This window comes from Protopterus annectens, chromosome 4.part0 (genome assembly GCF_019279795.1).
Source record: "Protopterus annectens isolate FY-2018-M chromosome 4.part0, PAN1.0, whole genome shotgun sequence".
Taxonomy (NCBI): domain Eukaryota; kingdom Metazoa; phylum Chordata; order Ceratodontiformes; family Protopteridae; genus Protopterus; species Protopterus annectens.
The window spans coordinates 155,348,680-155,368,376 of record NC_056733.1 but is presented as its reverse complement, the minus strand read 5'-3'; the positions used below and the strand labels follow the sequence as shown (position 1 = coordinate 155,368,376).

Genomic DNA, 19,697 nt, shown 5'->3' with positions numbered 1-19,697 from the left:
ACCTCCTGCTTCAGGCATCCTCTCCAGAGAGCCTGTTGCAAAATTTTCATTTTTCCATTTCCTTTCTTCAGAGCTTGAGGTTCACAATGCACTTCAAAAATTCTTTTCTGACTCCTCCTCAGGATCGTGTTTTTCTAGGTTGCAGTATTCAGTCGGTGCCTATGCTGGCATCCCTGCCTCATCCCAAGGCCTTAACTCTCATTTCCTCCTTTCAAATTCTTCTTCCTCTTGCCTCCATTATAGCCAGGGAGTCTCTGAGAGTTCTGGAGTTCATGGTGCCCACAATCCCCATGCTTCCTCTGGCCAAACTTCACATGAGGAAGTTTCAGTGGTTCCTGAAGTCAGTTTGGCTTCAACATGCACATCCTCTAGAATTTGTAGTTCCTCTTCTACTTTCTCTCAAGAAGGACACTGGTACATCCAGCAGTTGTCCTTAAATCTAGGGCTCCCTTTTTATCTCCTTCTTTCCTCTCAGGAGCTGTTCACAGATGTTTCAGACATGGGATGGGGAGCAGCTTTTGGCTCCTTAAAGGTGCAGAGGGTCTGATCTCCTCTTAACTGAAGGAGCACATCACTGTCGGAGATGAGAGCCCTTCTGCTGGCTCTTCAGGCTTTTAATCCTCTTTTTTTTTTTTTTTTTTTTGTCCCCAGGACCTTGCAGGGTATTTACAGGCAATACCACAGTGATGTACTTCTCAGGGTATTTACAGGCAATACCACAGTGATGTACTTCTCAGGGTATTTACAGGCAATACCACAGTGATGTACTTCTTAGGGTATTTACAGGCAATACCACAGTGATGTAGTATGTAAATAAATGGGGGGAACAAGATCTTCTCTTCTTTGCCGGTTGGCAGTCCTGGTATGGGATCTTGCTGTCCAGTGACAAATGACTCTTCAGGCAGTTTACATTCACTCAGGTCAAAACATTATGGCAGACACCCTGAGCATGTCCTTAACTCAGTCCCACAAATTAATGCTTCACAGGGAAGTGCTTCAGGACGTTGCCCACCAGTGGGGTACTCCTCAAGAAGATATTTTTTGCCTCCCCTCTGAACCAACAATTTCCTTTATTTTGTGCCAGACTCCCAGGTCCTCTGGTGTGGAAGGTGGATGTCCTCTCTTTTTCTTGGAAGGGAACCCCTCATTCCAAAAGTCTTGTTCAAAATTCAGCAGGACACCCCCAAAATCTTATTGACTCCCTTTTGGCCAAGACCGCATCAGTTCTCTCTTCTTCTGCATTTAGTTAAGGGCAGTCATCACAAGTTACCTGATAAAAATAAATAAAAGGCGATCTGAGAAACACTAAACCCATCTTTATTAAATAATGTCTTGAGTGCTTTCATCCCCCAAACTCGGAACTTCATCATAATGAAATACCAATCCATCAAATCACTTTAAATACTCGATCACATAAATAGATTGGCTAAATTTAACCAATCACAGTAAAATCCGCACAAAAAACTTGAACAGGAAATTATGTCGACACCTGCTGACAGCAAAACGTCCCACTTCTCAAAATAAAAATGAGCAACAGTTATATACCTCCTTATTTTAAAATATATATTAACTATTCATATAATAGAAAATACAGTTATTAGATAGTGTGTGTGTGTGTATATATATATATATATATATATATATATATATATATATATATATATAAAATAACAAAATATGAGCATACTCTATAAAAAAAAAACCTTTGAAGCTAAAAAATCACAGTTAAATTCATATTATTCTGTCTCGCTCATGTAGCATTGGGGCAATGGAAATAGCATCGCTAAGTCCTGAGGGAAACATAGTTGCCAACCTAAGTTGCCACTCTTTCTTTTTTCCAGAGTATCACAGTAAGACGTTATCCTGTTCGATTCTCAGTTGGAGCGAGTTCTGTGTGGAGACTTGCGTGAATGGGTGTACCTTCGTTGAAGGTTGTGCATCAGGGCCAGCAACTCAGCACGTAAAAATCTACTGCCAATCATTAGCGGACCGGAGTTCCACTGTGACGACCCCTAACCAGGAAAAGCTGAAAGACACAACAACAACAAGAGCATATTCATCCAGTCTCCCCCTCTAGGATCAAGTTTAATGCCTTCCAGTAATCCAAAAATAAATCTTGCAAAACCAATACACTGCTTGGAATGTTTAAACAAGGCATTATTTTCTTTCTTTTTTTATAACAGCTCCCTTTATTTTATCTGTTAGATGGTTATATTGTATTACACAAGCCTTATCATACTTTGTCTTCACCGTACCCTGACTATTTTTCTCCAATCCTGTACCTAATAAGGGTTTATAAAATATACCCTGTTTCCTATAAACATCTTCAAAAATCGGATCTACCCACATCTTGGGGTATCCACTTTCATTGAACATCCTACCTATCTTTTCCAATTCCATTCTTGGGTCTATATTATAATCTCAAAGGATTAAAACTTCGACTCACTAAAGATCGAACTTTAGTGATCGAAGTCTTAAACCATCGAAACCAAAAAAAAAAAAATACTAAATTAAAAAAACAAACTAAATAGTGTGTAGGCAGGGGGGTGTGGGGAGCTGCTCCCCGACACCTCCCTACTTAAATATACCAACTCCGAGAATGCATTACATTGAAGTAAACGGAAATCTCCCCCTACAGAGATTTTCCATTTAAACGTTTGATGTAGTGCACTTTCGGTATTCTCGTGTCAACAATATTGTATTTGATTTTGTCAGATTGCGATATTTTAATATAGACCCTCCATTCTTATATCCTCTTTATGTAATGTCATACAGGCTATCCTATTAGGTATAGGATTGCAAAAAAATAGCCAGGGTATGGTGGAGATAAAGTACAATAAGGCTTGTGTAATACAATATAACCATCTAACAAATAAAATAAAGGGAGCTATTAGAAAGAATTGGAATATTTTTAGAATTAATTCTGAAATTTATGAGAAGGTAGGTACTGAGCCATATTTTATTAATAAGACAGGCGCTAACTTCAAAAAGCACTTGGAAGTTAAACCCTTCCACGGGGGATTCTTGATGGTGGTACTAAACAATGTGGGGCTTGTGGCCAATGTGCCTACATTAATAAACAAACTAATATTGTCCTGGAAAACAGATTGAGAAGCAAGACTACATTTAGGAGGGTGAACTGTACAACTAGTAAAGTGGTTTATTTAGCCCCACTGTGAAACCTGTGGTAGTTTTTATGTGGGGGAAAACCTGAATGTCCACTTAGAAATAGGATTTATGAGCATCTTAATGATAAAATGAAAATAATGCCTTGTTTAAACATTCCAACCAGTGTATTGGTTTTACAAGATTTATTTTTGAGTCATTGGAAGGCATTAAACTTGATCCTAGAGGGGGGGACTGGAGGAATACACTCCAGAAAAAAGAAACAGTGGTAACTTAGGTTAGCAGCTATGTTTCCCCCAGGATGTAACAATGCTTTTTCCATTGCCCCAATGCTACATGAGTGAGCCAGAAACATATGATAATTTAACTATGATTTTTTTAACCTCAAAAGTTTCTTTAGTGAGTATGTTCAGATTTTATGTTATTCAGTATGCTATCTAATAACTGTATTTTCTATTATATGAATGGTTAATATATAAAAATACGGAGGTTTATAATTATTGCACATTTTTATTTTGAGAAGTGGGACTTTTGCTGTTGGCAGGCAGCAACATAATTTCCTGTTCAAGCTCTTTGTGTGTATTTTACTGTGTTGTGATTGGTTAAATTTAGCCAATCTATTTGTGATAGAGTAAAGTGATTTGGTGTATTTGTATTTCATTCTGATGAAGTCCCTAGTTTTGGCGACAAAAGAGCTCAATACTTTATTTAATGAAGGTGGGTTTAGTGGTTCTTGGATTGTCTTTTATTTATTTTTATCACAAGTTACCTCACAGGCTGGACCTACTCATACAAGCCGAGGGCTCTCTCATGCATCCCCACCTGTCCACTCTTCAACTGACACTGTGGGTGATAGGATTTTGATTCCATATAGACACCTATTTTTTTTTTTATTTTTTTTAATGAGGACGTGCTTAGGGTCCTGCAGAAAGCCAGGAAACTCAGTACTAGGAAATCATACTTATTCAAATGGAAGAGGTTTTCTGTTTGGTGCCTTTTTCATAACCTGGATCCACTTTCTGTGGATGTTCCTTTGGTTCTCTAATTTGTGTGAAGTGCTCAGTGCTGGGCTGGCCTATTTTTCTGTTAAGACCCACTTATCAGCTGTCTCTGCTTGTTTGCCTTTATCTCCTCCTTTAGCTTCTAGGTTTGAAGTTAAACAATTCCTTAAGGGTGTCCTTCATATTAGGCCTCCTAGGAAGCCTGTTCCTCTTCCATGTTATCTTGATTTTAGTTTGGAGAAACTGACTCAGGCTCCTTTGGAGCCTACAGCTTCAGTTTCCTTGCAACATTGCCCTTGGAAGATTGCTCTTTTGTTGACCCTTACTTCTGCAAGATGGGTGTCTGAGCTTCAAGCCCTTATGGCTTGTCCTCCTTGTTTGGTGTTTCATAAGGATGGTGTGTTCTAGTGTACTAATACTTTTACGCACAAGGAGATTAATGGGTTGTCATTTAATCAGTCGATTCATTTGACCACTTTTTCCCTTCTCTGCTGCCATTGAGAAGTTACTGCACACACTGGATGTGCACAGGCAACTCGGATTTTATTTGGATAAGACTATTAGGAAATGTCATCGGCTCTTTGTTTCCTTTCATCCCAGGCCCTTGGGATTAGCTGTATCCAAGACGACGATTTATTTTTGGATTTCAAAAACTGCTTCATTTTGTTATTCTTTTCATGGTAAGAGTCTTCTTATTCTGTAAAGGCTCATTCTGCTAGAGCTATGGCTTCTTCTGGTGCTGTATTCAAGGGTTTGGACACTTACTAAATACTCTTGAGGAAGCTACCTGCACTTCTGTGCATACATTTACCAAGCACTACAAGTTGGATGGACTCTCCAGAGCTAGAGCTGGTTTTGTAGGGCCATCTTTCATGGCTTCCTAGAGGGCTCTACTGGTTCTTCCTCCTCCCAAGTTTCTTCTTGAGCTTTGGCACTTTCCCTAATGTAAAGAATACTGCAACAGTGATAAAATATGACCATAATGGTAGATGCCCTTCCCTTCACTGTTACAGGAGTCACTCTCTCCCGCCTCCCCTAGTCCATTTCTCTTCTGGATGTACTGGTTACCCTGTGGTTTTCCTTGAATTGGTGTTCCTACTGGGGTTTTCAGTTTTGAAGATGTACATTCAGATATTACCTTTATGTCCTGAACTACACAAGGAGCATACATGTGACAAATGGTGTACCTTAAACCAACAGAAGGCTTTGGTATACTGGCTGGATGTCGGGCTGCCTTAGGCAGGGAATCCCAAATGTAATGAAAACTGCAACAGTGAAGGAAAGGACATCTATTGTTATGGTAAGTTTTTACACATCTGCATTATATTAATCTATTTTGCCAAAGTGTCTTATTTATTTTTTTTGCTGAAGGTTAAGTTCCTTTAATCAGGTATTTTAGATAACCATTTGTCCTATGAAGGAGTAGGAGGTCAAAGAGGAGCGGATATTTCATTGCTAAAAAGGCTATACACATATCTCCACTGTGAGGTCTATAAAAGACTGAGTTCATATCAGTGGCATACCTAGAGCCTGGGCTGTCTTTGAGTTTGCTGCCCCTCCCATCTCACAAAATCATGGTCAAATGAGGTCCCCCCATACACAGCCCTCCCCCGCTGGAGTCATTCCAGTGTTCCATTACTTGACTATTTCTCCCCATTTACTATAAACACTGTAATGTGCATAGTGCTTTATGCTTTACTTCTACAATGATTATTTGGATTTCATTTAAAACTTTTATTTTTAAATTTTATAGCACAAACACAGATAGACATCTGCTAAACAAAGCAATACAGTCTCACAATGAAAACAGAATTGGCATTAAAACTTCTCTACCCTTGAAACTCACATTCATTGAAACAGCATTGAAATCCACATTCAAAGAAAATGCATCTGGCCAGTGGCAGATTGTTTACCTTTGAGCTATTTTCAAATCACAGGCCTCTTGCAAACATACGTGTGTTCTTTGATTCACCTTCCTGATTGTATTAAATTACATTCCTTGTATAATACAGCACACTTGTTAGACCTTGTTTTATATTTATTGTTTAGAACATTTTTTTCTAGTAAGCAATGAAATAAAATGTATGAACCAACAATGACAAAACTGCCCCAAATCAGAACATGTCCATCATAAAAGTCTACTCAAACTTCTGTCATTTCAATCCACCAATATCAGTAAATATGCACAATCTCTGCAGAAGTAAAAGTTATCTAAATAATTCCACATTAGAGAGATCTGTAACTAATGAAGAGGTTGCTGCTAGCAAACAACTTTATATTTCATTGCTTCATCTACAAATAAAGTGCCTGTTGCCCTTGAAGAATAAATTGCTTATGTTACATTAAAAAAAGGATAACTAGTAATATTGTAATAGGGAATGGATGGCAAATTGATAACATGTTCATAGTTGCTAGCTATCTCCTCCAAAGGAGGACATTCACAGGACTGCAGCATCCACTCCCTTTAAAGTACAGCACAGTTAAGTATCCACAATCAATCTACATACTGTGGGAGTAGAGCCCTACAGCCTTCTGCATCAAGAGCAAGTATACTACCTGTTGTGCCACTAACAATACAAACAGACTTGGCATAAGAAGCACTAAACTTCTGTTCCCCTGAAGCTCTTAGCTTCTTGTAAAATGGGGTGGGGGCAAAGGCCCAAAACCAAGGACACATTTTAAACATTGCTTGTATAATCTTACAAAGTTGCTAGAATAAAATGTTTTGTGTTACCATGTGTTTTCTGAAAGAGACTAAAACTTAAATAGCTATCATTATTTAGTGCATTCAGTTCTCAACTGATTTGCCTGAAAACCACAACTTTTAAGAGGAGCAGACAATAAGTATGGGCCAAACATTCCAGACATTGTGAAAAATCTGGACAGTTGAGAACTTTGGACTCAAGTCCTTAAATCACAAACAAGTGGTGGTATGGGTAGAGAATTCAAGCTCTTTCTTCTTGTACCCAAGGTACAGGGTTTGAGCCAGAGTGGCGTTAACTACCATGTATACCTAACTGGGGCTTTACCCTCTTCATCATCCATGAATAAGAAGCAATTTCAAATAGCACGTGGTGCACGGGAAGGGCATGACATCTGCAGGCACAGACGTGATGTGGTTACAGGACTGTTCTTAAAGTTGAATGCCCTTAAAAACAGTGAAAATGTGACAGTCTCAAAAGTGCCGCCATGGGCGGACCATCCCTCTGCCCCCCCCCCCCCCCCCCTCAAGCTACACCACTGATTCATATTGAAGGCTGCTAGTCTGATCTGGTAACTAGCATTTTTAAAGCCACCGATCTTTTCAGTTGTGAATCTCTGAGTTTTCTCATGTTGAGTGATAGGCTTAGACAAATACATGCCAAAAGGTTCATTATTTTCGATAATGTGTCTGATGAGATGAGTGAAGAGGAATTAAGACTACTTTAGATCTGATGTAACTGCCTTTGGAAATTGAAAAACCTTCTATCTGGCTTATCTAAACTACTGCAGAGACATGAGGGTCAAATGATAAGGAATTCTCAACTAAGAGTGCCTATAGTCCTTGCAAAAGTCACTGATAGGATAGAATTTTACAATGTTTTGTTTACCAAAGTGATCTATGCTACATTTTTTCACATTTAATTTGTTAGTTGTTTTTGCACCAAATATCATGCCATGTTGGAGCAATTGTGAGCCAGTGAAAAACTGATTAGCAACACACAATTTACAGTTGTCTGCAAACACAGATAACTATAGGCCAGGAGTATTGGCCTTAGTATCTGAGCAATGCATACCAAATAGAAATGAGCCCAACAATAAGTATTTCACTGGTAACCTTTTTGCTTTCATAAGTGGCATACCACATGGGTTCTGTCAGACAACCAATTAGCTATCCACTGTAGAACATAAGGATTTGTATTCAGATTTCCAAGTCTGATTATAATGCCTTCACGGTAAATAGTGTCAAAGGCCTTGGCCAGGTTTAGATATATGCTCTATGTACTACATAAGTGCCATCCACTGCTTTAATTAGTGTTTCAAAAAATAATGAGGTTAAAGAGGCAGGACCTTCCTGTGATCAAAATTTAAGAGGGTTTAGAGTTGAGAGATTTCCAAAGTCAGTTAATGAGGTCTGCAATAATATAATCTATAGCTTTAAATATGAGGCTAGTGAAACTAAAACGTCTATAGTTACCATGGTCAGTGGTTGGGGCACCCCTTTTATAATGGCATTACAAAGGCTGTTTTCCAAGCTTTAGGACTGTAACCAGGGGAGAGGCTTACATTAAAGAGGTTAAATAGTGGGTCAGAAAAGCCTACTTAACATACCAGGTTGACTGATTATTAGTGCTATCAGGACCCATGAATGAGATGTTCTTAGCTTTTGAGAGGGCTGAGAGAACTTGTTCCATAGAAACTGAAGTGGGTGGCTGGGATTGTGGAATAGCTATATCTTTGGGAAGCAAAATATGCACTAAACTTGGCAGCTATGTTATTAGCTATTCCCTTTTGTTCAGAATGTGCAGTATTGCTGAGCTCCAGACATTCTTGGGTGTTAGCTTGTTAACGTCTTGCTGTCGTTAAGGAAGGATTTGTAGTTGTTTTTGGTTTTTAGTATTTTAAGTTCATACTCCGCTTTGAACTTCCTAATTATTCCCTTAAGCTCTTTAATAGTTTGCTTAAGTTTGCTGTTAAGGTAGGTAGAATGAGACCTATTCTAACCATTAAGCAATTTCTTTCTCTTTGTTATGTAATTTATTCATATGGGTATTCCATCACAGGGGTTTGTTTTTAAATTTCTCATTGCATTTGGTGCAGATATGGACTGCTTTATCAGTACAGCTATTTAAGTGAAACAAAAGACAGTGGCATAGGTAGCAGCTTTACCAATGGGATCTATCAGGGAGGAATACAGTGTCATTTATTTAGGTCATTAAGTAAACGAAGAAGGTTTGGGGGAAGTACCACAAGTATTAAAGGATAAGTTTACTACTTTATGGCCTGATTTAACAAGACAGGATTACACATGGAGATGTATGAGAAGTGGCCATATTTGTGATCTAGGTCTATGATATTGGAGCCCCTAGTAGGATAGGTAACTATTAACTAAAGTTATCATTTATAATGTCAAGGAAGTGTTTGGTATACTGACCATTGGCAGTGTAGGTCAGTGAGTTTATTGATGGGTAGTTGAAGTCATCTGTAGAAAAGTGTTTGGCTTATTGGGAATTTCAGTTAATATCTTAAAATATCTGTCATGCTTAGAAGGGGACAAAGAGGGTGTCTTATAACTATGAAGTGATAATTTGTCTTGCTTATGGTGATTTTGACTTCTAGGAGTTCAAATGCAATGTCCTGAGGAATCTATTGTAAGATAGATATCCTTGGCAAATACTAATTCCCTCCTACATTTTGCAGTGGGCACGAACACATGGTGGGCACCTTGCCCATCAATAGAGTGAGTTTGTTCATTGTGTAATATTTGTGTTCGCCAGAGACTGAAGTGTTGCAGTGGTGTTGTCAGAAAGTCCCTAGCAGTGGTATATGACACAGGAATGGATGCCATCTGCACCTGATGGGCTGTCATTTTTTTATCTGTTGCAGAACAGGTTCTAAGTCATTGCTTGGCTTGGTTTAAAGTAAATTGAGAGATGCAGAGAGATTGTTCTGGGGGAATGGGGGTCAGTGTAAGTGGTTGAGAGGGTGGAAAAGTTGTAGAATTTGGAGACAATCAGGTGGAGAGAATGTAGACATTGTTGTCGATGGGTTTTGAATATCCCTTCCTGTGAGATGATTCTTTTCTTTCACAAGCTGTTCAGGTGACACAGCTAAGGATTTTTGAAATGTTTTCACATATTGACTTTTGTGTCATCCTATTGTTTTGTGAGGATTCTGAGTTGGGTCTGTGGTTGCTTATTGCTGGGGTGAAGATGTTTTTCATGTCTGCCATGCTTCCTCTTTCATGTTTTAAAAGGGGTTTCATTTCAGAAGTTTGTGAACCAAAAAGAAGTGATGGCTGACTGAGTTGAGAAAATACATGGAAAAATATGTCTTGAGAGATCTGAGTATACTGGCGAGAGCTTCTTTGGCAAAGTTCGGGTTGTTTAGGTTTATTATGAAGACCAATTTGTGTTGTTGAGGGTTTCTTTAAGTTTTTTGATGTTTGAGTATGTCTTGGGTCTGTAAGAGATTAATTTGGGGGGATTTTTTGTTGTGAGGATATGTGTTGTAAAGCTCATGGTGTAATGGTCACTAATAGGAAGAGAAGGTTGGATGATAATGTTTGAGATTAGACTGGGGTTGTGGATGTTTAGAGTTAGATGAGAATGATTGTTACTGATGAGGTCAGGCTGTTGAAGGTTGAACTTGACCAGAATTTTGCTGATCTCATGCTGGATTGCTGGATGGAGTGAAGCTTGTTTAAGCTGAAGTCATCTTGGAGGAAAATAATATTTCTTTTTTATTATTTCTGTTAAATTCCTTAATATCTCTCCAGTGTATATATACATTATTTCATACTACATATCTCTGCATTAACTCAGAGTTTCGACTGGAACAACCTATTGTTATTCTGAAAAATAATTTTCCACTATGAGTGGACAAAAACAAATGCATTGAGGATAGGAATCCCTGAACTGCATTAGCTTAAAAAAACCCGCCCAAGACACTGTGTGTGTGCTTTTTTTTTTTTTTTTTTTTTGCAGGGGATAACCCCCACCCAACTTATACATACCGACTCCATGGTCACACCAACTCAAAAAAGGGTGAAATTTCCACAATAAGGGAATCCCTTCTGCAACAATTCACTGACTGTGATTTCCTGTGCAGGAACTCTGCTCCTCACTGGGTTGAACCTCAGGCAAATGAAACTTGAGCAATCAATTTTTGTCCACCAGAAGGTTACCCAAAAAATTAATATTGCATTCTTTATTCCAAACAGTATCTTAACATCTGCTGGACTCTCTCTTCCCTCCTGTAGATGACATTGTACAATTACAACTTGATCTCAGATAGATAATATTTGCAGTTTCTCTGATTTATGAAACTGCTCTTTGATTCTAATATACTCCAACCCATTTATTTTAACCCTATTCATAGTCTGATTTAGATAGAATTGCCCACATGGTCAGCTTGAGCAACAAAACTCAACAAGGATATTATGATGCAAGCATGCAGGTATTTTTTCAGAAACAATTCTGACATTATAGTATCCATTTAATTTGGTCTTCACATATCTGCTGACATCTGCAGTGATTGTACCAATCTCTCTCACATCCTTAAATGTTTAATTGTATATTAGCACACAGAAGAACCTGTAAAAGACAACAAAACCTAGATGGAGTAAACCCCATCTTACAGATATGCTGCCTGGATACTTGATTTGTGTAGAAGTTTGTAGATACCTAGATAAGTGGGGTAAGGAGGGATTTTGTCTAGAAAACTAACATGTTGAAGACTGGTCCTTGCTCCTCGTGGACATGGGGTGTGGGGGAACGGTTTAATTCTTGTTGTGGTACTCTGGTTTACATTCAATTGCTATGATAATAAGGTTAACATTTTTATTGGAAGCTAATAACTTGTATGTTATCTTGGTTTACTTCTATTTCTTGGAATACAAAAGCCAAATATAGACTCTTCTTAATTTTGTCTCATTGCAACATTTATTTATTGTCTTACTTTTTGGAGAGGGGGAATACAATTTCATAAAATAAATCATGATTGCTTATGTCACAAAGCAGAGCAAATTCATCTAAAATTATTCTGCCATCTAATGTGTGATGTTCACCTTTCTGCAGCAGTGGCGATGCAGTGGATAAGGGGATCGTGCACGCAATCGAGACAGCCATCATAGAATGGAGTCATCAGATACTAGAAGTACTGAAGCGGGATTCTTCTGACTTACTTCTGCAGGGTCAGCACCCCAACCCTTATGTGGAACTTGAATTTTGGAAGAACAGGTAAAATATGAATGTGGCAGCATATCCGTTAACTCTCGAAGCACATTGCATACTTAAAGATGCAGACTACTCTATAGGGTAACCTTTTCAAATATACTTTGAACTTGTATAATTTCAAATATTTGGATCATTTAATTTCTGTACGTTTACTTGCAAAAATCCAGACATACTGTTACCATGCAATCACAAAACTGACACCATGCATTAAAACATTGTTTTCTGCCGCTCCACTAATTGTTGCAACTCTGTCCTTCTGATGCTACAAAATATCTTCAATAACCTAGAAGTCTATATTTTAAATAAATACCTTATAATCAATCTACTTGGTCAATCAAAATAAATGAAATTGTTTCAGAGGGCTTACCTACTCAAACTTGAACCTCTGTCTTTTGGCTCGCTGTTCATTGCAAATTATAAACTAAAAAACAGTGAGCTGAGAACAAAAAAAAAATAAAAAGACACACAAACATGCTCACAAAACTAAATGTACTCCATTATCTAGATGTTACTGTCCATAACCCCACCTGTTAAATATATGCCCTTATGAAGCTCTTACTCTGTCCCTAACCCACAAAGACTTTGCACACGTTCCTACGTGTAATGCTGAAAATTTCAAGATATCTGAAAAGTGTCAGCATAAAACATCCTAAACCCACACTTGTCTTACCCAAAAAGATTTCATCACACTTGTTTTTACATCTCCTGGACTTGACAATGTGTGTTTGGTTTGACCACTTCTGCAAACATGAGGAGTGTTCAGCCAGTTAAACAAATTTAACTATTAAATTACTTCAGATGCAATTGACTGTAGCTAAGACCCCTCTTTAGGTCACTGCCAGCTATAGGACCTCCTCCATGAATCAGGACATCCACTCAGCCTGCTGGAGCTACTTGAGTCAGTCAAGATACAACCAAAAACCCTGGTTTTGGATTACTTTAATTACCCATCCATAGACTGGGTAAATTATACATATTCTAACTCTCTTGCCAAAAGGTTCCTGGACTCCATTGCCCTGACCAGCTGGTTGACACACCCACAAGTGGCTCAAACATCCTAGACCTGGTGCTCACCAACATGGGGGACCACTGCACCACCCACAGTGTATGGCTATCCCTGGTGAGATCTGACCACAAATCAGTCTCGCTAGAAGTAACTATAAAACAAGATCCCCCCTTAGCAGCAACTAGACTAAAAAACTTCTCCAAGGCCAAATTACAACTGCTTATGTGACAGCATAAATGGCTTCACAGCCCCTCTCCCACTGATGGAACAGATGCCTATCTTGAGTTATACATCAGTGCTTTATACAAATACCTGTACAATTGTATTGACTCTGCCATACCTGGTAGAACCAAAGTAAGATCTTCAAGGAAAAACAAACCTGCCTGGTGGACAACTGCCATTAATAGGCTTTACAGTAGGAGAAAGAAATTGCTGTCTGAGTAGGAAGGAACAATATCAAAACTGGAAGCACTCCCTCCTCAACTTAAACAATTTCCCTCCTCAACTTAAACAATTTCCCTAATAAAGGGTAATACAAGACTTTCTTTAGTTAAATCCGTAGACTCAAAAGTAAGGCCCAGATATGCACTGAACTTGTAGTTAATGGTACTACATATATAGAACCTTTGAATATAGCAAACCTGCTGGCCGACCGGTTCAGTCAAAACTTCACTCCCCTGTCCCCACCACATTATACTCCAAAGCATGCCTAACATCTTTCCCCCACCTAGTATCTCTGAGCAAGTCTTAAATGCCCTCTCCAAGGCCAAAAATGCAACATCTATGGGACCAGATAACATCTCGGGCTGTGTTCTACATGTGTTAAAGCAGGACTTAGCCTCATCATCGAGCACCCTTTTCAATCACAGCCTAAGCACTGGCTTTTATCCCAGTGGAATGGAAACCTGCTACTGGCATCCCTTTGCACAAAGTGGGTGCATCCATGGACCCTGAGAACTCGAGACCCATTAGCCTGACCAGCCTTATCTGCAAGGCCATGGAACAAATCATCATGGACCCTATTATCAAAGATATAGGAAATTTTCAAAAGCTCGACCCCCACCTTGTTTGGCTTTGTCAAAGGGAGATCATGCCTCTTAAACTTTGTGGACTTCTTTGAGACAATCTCCTAAGTCTGAGACGAGGGCATATCTGTGCATACAGCCTACTTAGACAAGATCTTTGACACAGTCCCCCACACAGGTATCATTAATAAACTCACCCAGCTGGATATCAACACCTATATTGTCAGGTGCATTGTAAACTGTCTCACTGACAGAACTCATATGGTTAAAATAGGGGACTCCACCTCCTCCAGCAGACCCATAACCAGTGGTGTTCCACAGGCATTTGTTCTGGGACCCCTACTGTTTGGCATCTACTTCTATGAATTGCAGGCTAAAACTAAAGGACTGTGGCTGACAAAGTTTGCTGATGACCATAAACTGGGAGCAATCATTGAAACCCCTAGTGATGTCAACATCCTGAAAGAAGGTCTTATGCAGACTAGTGCCAAAGTCATGGTCTTAAACATAATGCAAAAAAATTCATGATCATCCCCTTCGGCAAGGGTAATGTTCTTGCAAACTATCACATCAATAGCAATATCCTACGCACACAGTCAGTGGCAAGAGATCTGGGCACACAGTTTGACAGCAACCTTAACTTTGATCACCATGTCTCCACAGTGGTAAGAAGGGCATTTTATATTGCTCATCTCATAAGTAAGGGCATTGCCTCCAGAAATAGAGGGTATAACCCCCCGTACACTTCCCTCATCAGGCCAATGATTCCCTTGGTATGTTCCTTTCTAAACATCTGCAGCAATTGGAGAAACCACAAAGGTTCCTTACAAAGAAAATTCAGGGTATTCAAGACTTTAAGATCTGTCTTATGCAGACAGACTGAAATTGTTGCCACTTTAATCTGTGTCCTACAGTCTGCTCAGAGGTGACCTATGCCTTGCATACAGAGCAATCTGTGATCCAGCTTTAATAGAAATGCTGCACATTCGCAAGTCAAATGGCATACAGGCCTCTCGCTCAAAACCTGGTATGTGACATCAGCAGAACTTGCTGGAGAGACAGATTTGTTTCACAGAGGTTGTCCCACCTTTGGAACTAACTTACTATTCATGTTAAACAAAGCCACTCGTTGGCCCCATTTAAATGTAATTTGGATGATTGGAAGGGTAACCAGAAATTTTCCCCAGGGTTACACCTGTGTCCCTCTTGGACAGGGGCAATAGATGCTGATTTTAATGGCTGCTTGAACCAGACACCCTTGGGAACACGGGTTGAACTTGGCTAGGCTTGTAAGGGCCCTGGGGCCATTAGCCTAGTAACCGCCTATGATCCTATGAACACAGAGAATCTGATAATGTACGGTTACAATGAGATGCAGCCTATAAAAGCATGTTTACAAAGGAGTTGTTAGTACTGTATACATGCCAATGTTATTTACTCTATTAATTTAAAATAGCCTCTCCTCTTACTGTAAAAAAGGAGTATGTGAAAAGGTAAATAAGTGTATATGCTTAGAGTGTAATCTTTTGCCTGTTGTCAGTATCAATTTATCTCCCCCCATTTCTTTTCCTTTCCTTCTCTGCAAGTCTCTTCATTAATTTTGGCTTTTCTTTTGGCTTCTGTACCTGCACACTATAACCATAACATAAACCTCCATCCATTACCGGCTTCATTCTTTACAAACTGGGCTTTCCTATTGGCTAATGTTCTGCTCTCACTACTGTTTCCCCTCAGGATATCTTATCTGCCTTTAGATTTGATGAAAGTCTCAAGCCATTGTGATGATAAACTTGTAGCAGCCCTACTGAATGGCTGACTATTGACTCATAGCTCAGCATGTCCTGCAAGTTTAGGGATGCAATCCTCACCGTAAAGAAGAGTTGCCGACAACAGTATAATTTTGTATTGAGACTTTTAATATAGTAAGTAGTACTAATCCCACTTGCTGTAAATCCTGCACTATATGTTGCTTCTGAACAGCACAATTTACAGATGTCCTTTTCTCCATCACCTGGTCCTCCTCCAGTGTGTAGAGGGTGGGCGAGGGAACATTGCCTCTCCACTTTTGAATGATAAGTCACATAGGCCTTTTTTTCTAGCCATGTTTTTACTTACATGTACAGGCATTCCTATATGCACATAGTGTGGGTCATTATACTCAGGGCTTTTGTCTTAATGCAAGCTCATTAAATTATTTTTGAGGGAAACATCCCAAATGGTTGTGACTAACATGATTACATGACAGGCCAGGGATATGCATATATGCAGACTAATTGGATCCCACTGACAAAGGTGGTGTTGGCCACTTTGCTTCCCTCCCACCCAAAATTTTCCTGCTCCTCAAATTTACACTTCAACTTCTCTGCCTCTTCTTCATTAGACCATCTCCCTCTATTTTAAAGCCAGAACTTTCTTACTGCACTGTAGATGTGTGCTAAAGACAGTATAACACACCAAAGCTCCCTACTATGATCTATAGTTCCACCACCACAATTCAATCGTACCCTCCAATCTGCACGCAAGTTCCATACCTCTGGATTTTAAACAGTACTTCCTTCTCTTAAACCTAACTACATCACCCACACAACCTGATGACCACTACTCTGATAGTTAGGGGAAGAAATAAACATGCTACAAAATTACCACCATTCAAGCAGAATAGAAAAAAATCATTCTCTTCACAGTGCTTATAACCATTTTCCTGTCAACTACAGATAAAATCACAGTGCCCTCCCATTGGACTTTATTACATTAAATGTGATATACCTATTAACCAAATCCTCTCCTTCACTACCAAACGCTTCTTCCCCACCTCTGCACTTACCAGGTATTTCTCTACATCAGCCTTCATAGCAATCACTACTTATGCACCTATACTATCAACAAATGTCAAATAAAGATCACACGTTAGAATAAAACCAACTTGCAACACTTGTATAATGTCTTATCCATAGCCACACTGAAACCAATAAAGAACCACCCCACATCAGCCTCACTAACTCAAATAACATTACATATCCCTACAGATACCCACTGAAAGGTACCTTATTAAATGAAGGCAGCACAAAAAAAAAGAAAAGAAAAAAACCACAGCTTGACACATTTCTTAAATCACCTGATCCAAATTTTGTAGGTATCTCAGAATCCTGCATTAAGAATAACCCTCCAAATCTTCGCTATCATTTTTCATAAGATAAATACACCTTAAATGCACAACTAGAAAATAATAAAGTTAGGGGCATCTTTCTGCTAACTAAATTCAGCCTCAAAACTGTGATCATATTTCAGTGCACCTCAGTCTCTGGTAGAGATTTCAATTGGTTTACCCTGAAATTACACCTGTCTAATCACCACTCAGTTACAACAGTTCTTGAATACATCCCCCTCCAAGTAACATCCAAAACTCCTAAACAGATTTCTTAACAACACAAAGCCATTAGGCAATCAAATTATCCTGGGAGACTTTAATATCAACCTCTAGGGGCCCTGAAGTCAGACACATTGGTATTATTATCTAATTTCAGGCTAACACAACTGGTAAAAGATGCAACTAAGCATATTCTGCTGTCTGGGACAGAGTCGCTAATTGATTTAATCATTAACAATTCTCCAGGCATACTCATCTCGGTCCGTATTCTATTTATCTCTTCAACCACTGCATCCTTACATTCGGCATGCAAGTCGTCTTTAACTCCTACCTAGTTTCCATTTCCCTTTACCCTAAATAACAGCTAACTTAAACCCCTATATATCCATTGCAGTCTTAACCAACCTCCTACATCAATTCCAGATGTAAAACTGCCCAAATGGCTAGGGTCTTCAAACCCAGTCAACTACAATGGATCACAAAAGAGCTCCTAAACCTTTACAAACTAAGTGATAAGGAATGGAAAACTTTGAGAAAGATCATTTCCACTAACAGAGAATTCACTTTACTGTGCAGTCGTTCTTAGTTTTCTGCTTGGAAAACATATTAAACAAGTCCTATTCAATGAGGCAGCTTACAAATGGTTTAAACCAGGATGCGTCACCTGAAAAGGCATGAACTACCCTTCATTACAAAAAAAAAAAAAAAAAGTAATTGTTTCTTTGTTTATGGATGCATTACTAATACTCTAACTCTACTCTACATAGAGTAGAAATATCTAAAATGACATCCTCTTCTACTACCAGTTTGTTTTTCCCCACAAATATTTTCTCCAGATTTACTACTCAGTCTTAATATCACAGTTATTCTTATATGTACATCATCAGAGTTTTACCACTCTAACTTGCATGTTTTCCATTGCTGTTACTTCCTTGTATACATGTTTTTTTTCCTAATCCTAAGTTAACATATTTGATGGATGGATGCATGAATGAATGAATGAATATATGAATAAATCAATAGTAGTGTGTGCATGTATGTCTCTTCTCTCTTTCTCTGTATGTGTGTGTGCCCACATTTGTACATGTATGTAGTGTGTGTGTGTGTGTGTGTGTGTGTGTGTGTGTGTGTGTGTATGTGTATGTGTATATATATATATATATATATATATATATATATATATATATATATATATGGGTCTACCTGACATGGTCGACAGTTCATATGGTCAACAGTTTATTTGGCCGACAAGCATTTTAGGTGGGGGGCTTCGCCCCCCCACACCCCCCAATGTGGGGGGGGGGCTGTGCCCCCCACCCCCCCAACTATACATATCAACTCCAGGGTTGCACAACATTGGGGAAGGGGGCAAATCTGCTTGTCGACCAAATGAACTGTCAACCAAATGAGTGTCGATCATATGAACTGTTGACCATGTGAAGGGGACCCATATATATATATATATATATATATATATATATATATATATATATATATATATATACTAAGTGCGCAAAAGTGTACACGTGAGCACACACACACACACACACACACACACACACACACACACACACACACACACACACACACACACACACACACACACACACACACACACAATGTAGGGAATCATCATGCTTTTGGGAGGTGGAAAAGGATTAGTCATCAAGAACCCCTGTAGGTCAGGGTAAATGTGAAAGTGCCACCTTTCCAGAGAGCAGAATTGAACAATGCACCATGGAATTGTGAAGCTCAAGCCTTAACCTCTGGACTTCCAAACGGATGCATGTAAAGCAGCCTTGATGACTACCAGTGGGTGTATGTCTTGACATAGATCATAACAAGGTACACAGCTTGGATGCATGCCCCTTTTCACATTAATGATATACAGACCAGTTAAGCTTTCCCTGAGTGTTGTTTTTGAGGGGTGGATAGAAAGGCTTTAGTTCCTGGTAATTCCCCTAAATGCATATTGTAGCCTTCATTTTTGCAAGAGTTTAGTAAGAATGCAGCTTTCTTCAATCAAGGCTACTTTGTGGACTCTCTCTTGATCTAATGAAGAAAATGATCACCTGCCACAGTTGGGCTAAGTCATCCAAAAAAGCCCAAATTATTCCATTGTGTTGGTCATCAAATGTATTAATGTGAAACTGATGAAATGTATTTTGGAGACTTTAACACTGGTATGTCTACACTTGTGATTGCACACTGACTCTGTAGGGCACAACAGCTTTT

General features: G+C 39.0%; 1 protein-coding gene across 1 annotated transcript in view; it reads left to right on the top strand.

Annotated features, from left to right (window-relative positions):
* Positions 1–19,697, top strand: part of DNAH9 (dynein axonemal heavy chain 9) — a 3,419,770-nt gene that overhangs the window by 149,173 nt on the left and 3,250,900 nt on the right. The window contains exon 3 of the mRNA XM_044069722.1: positions 11,906–12,067. Coding sequence (XP_043925657.1) covers positions 11,906–12,067 — 162 coding nt within the window. The remainder of the gene's footprint in view (positions 1–11,905; positions 12,068–19,697) is intronic.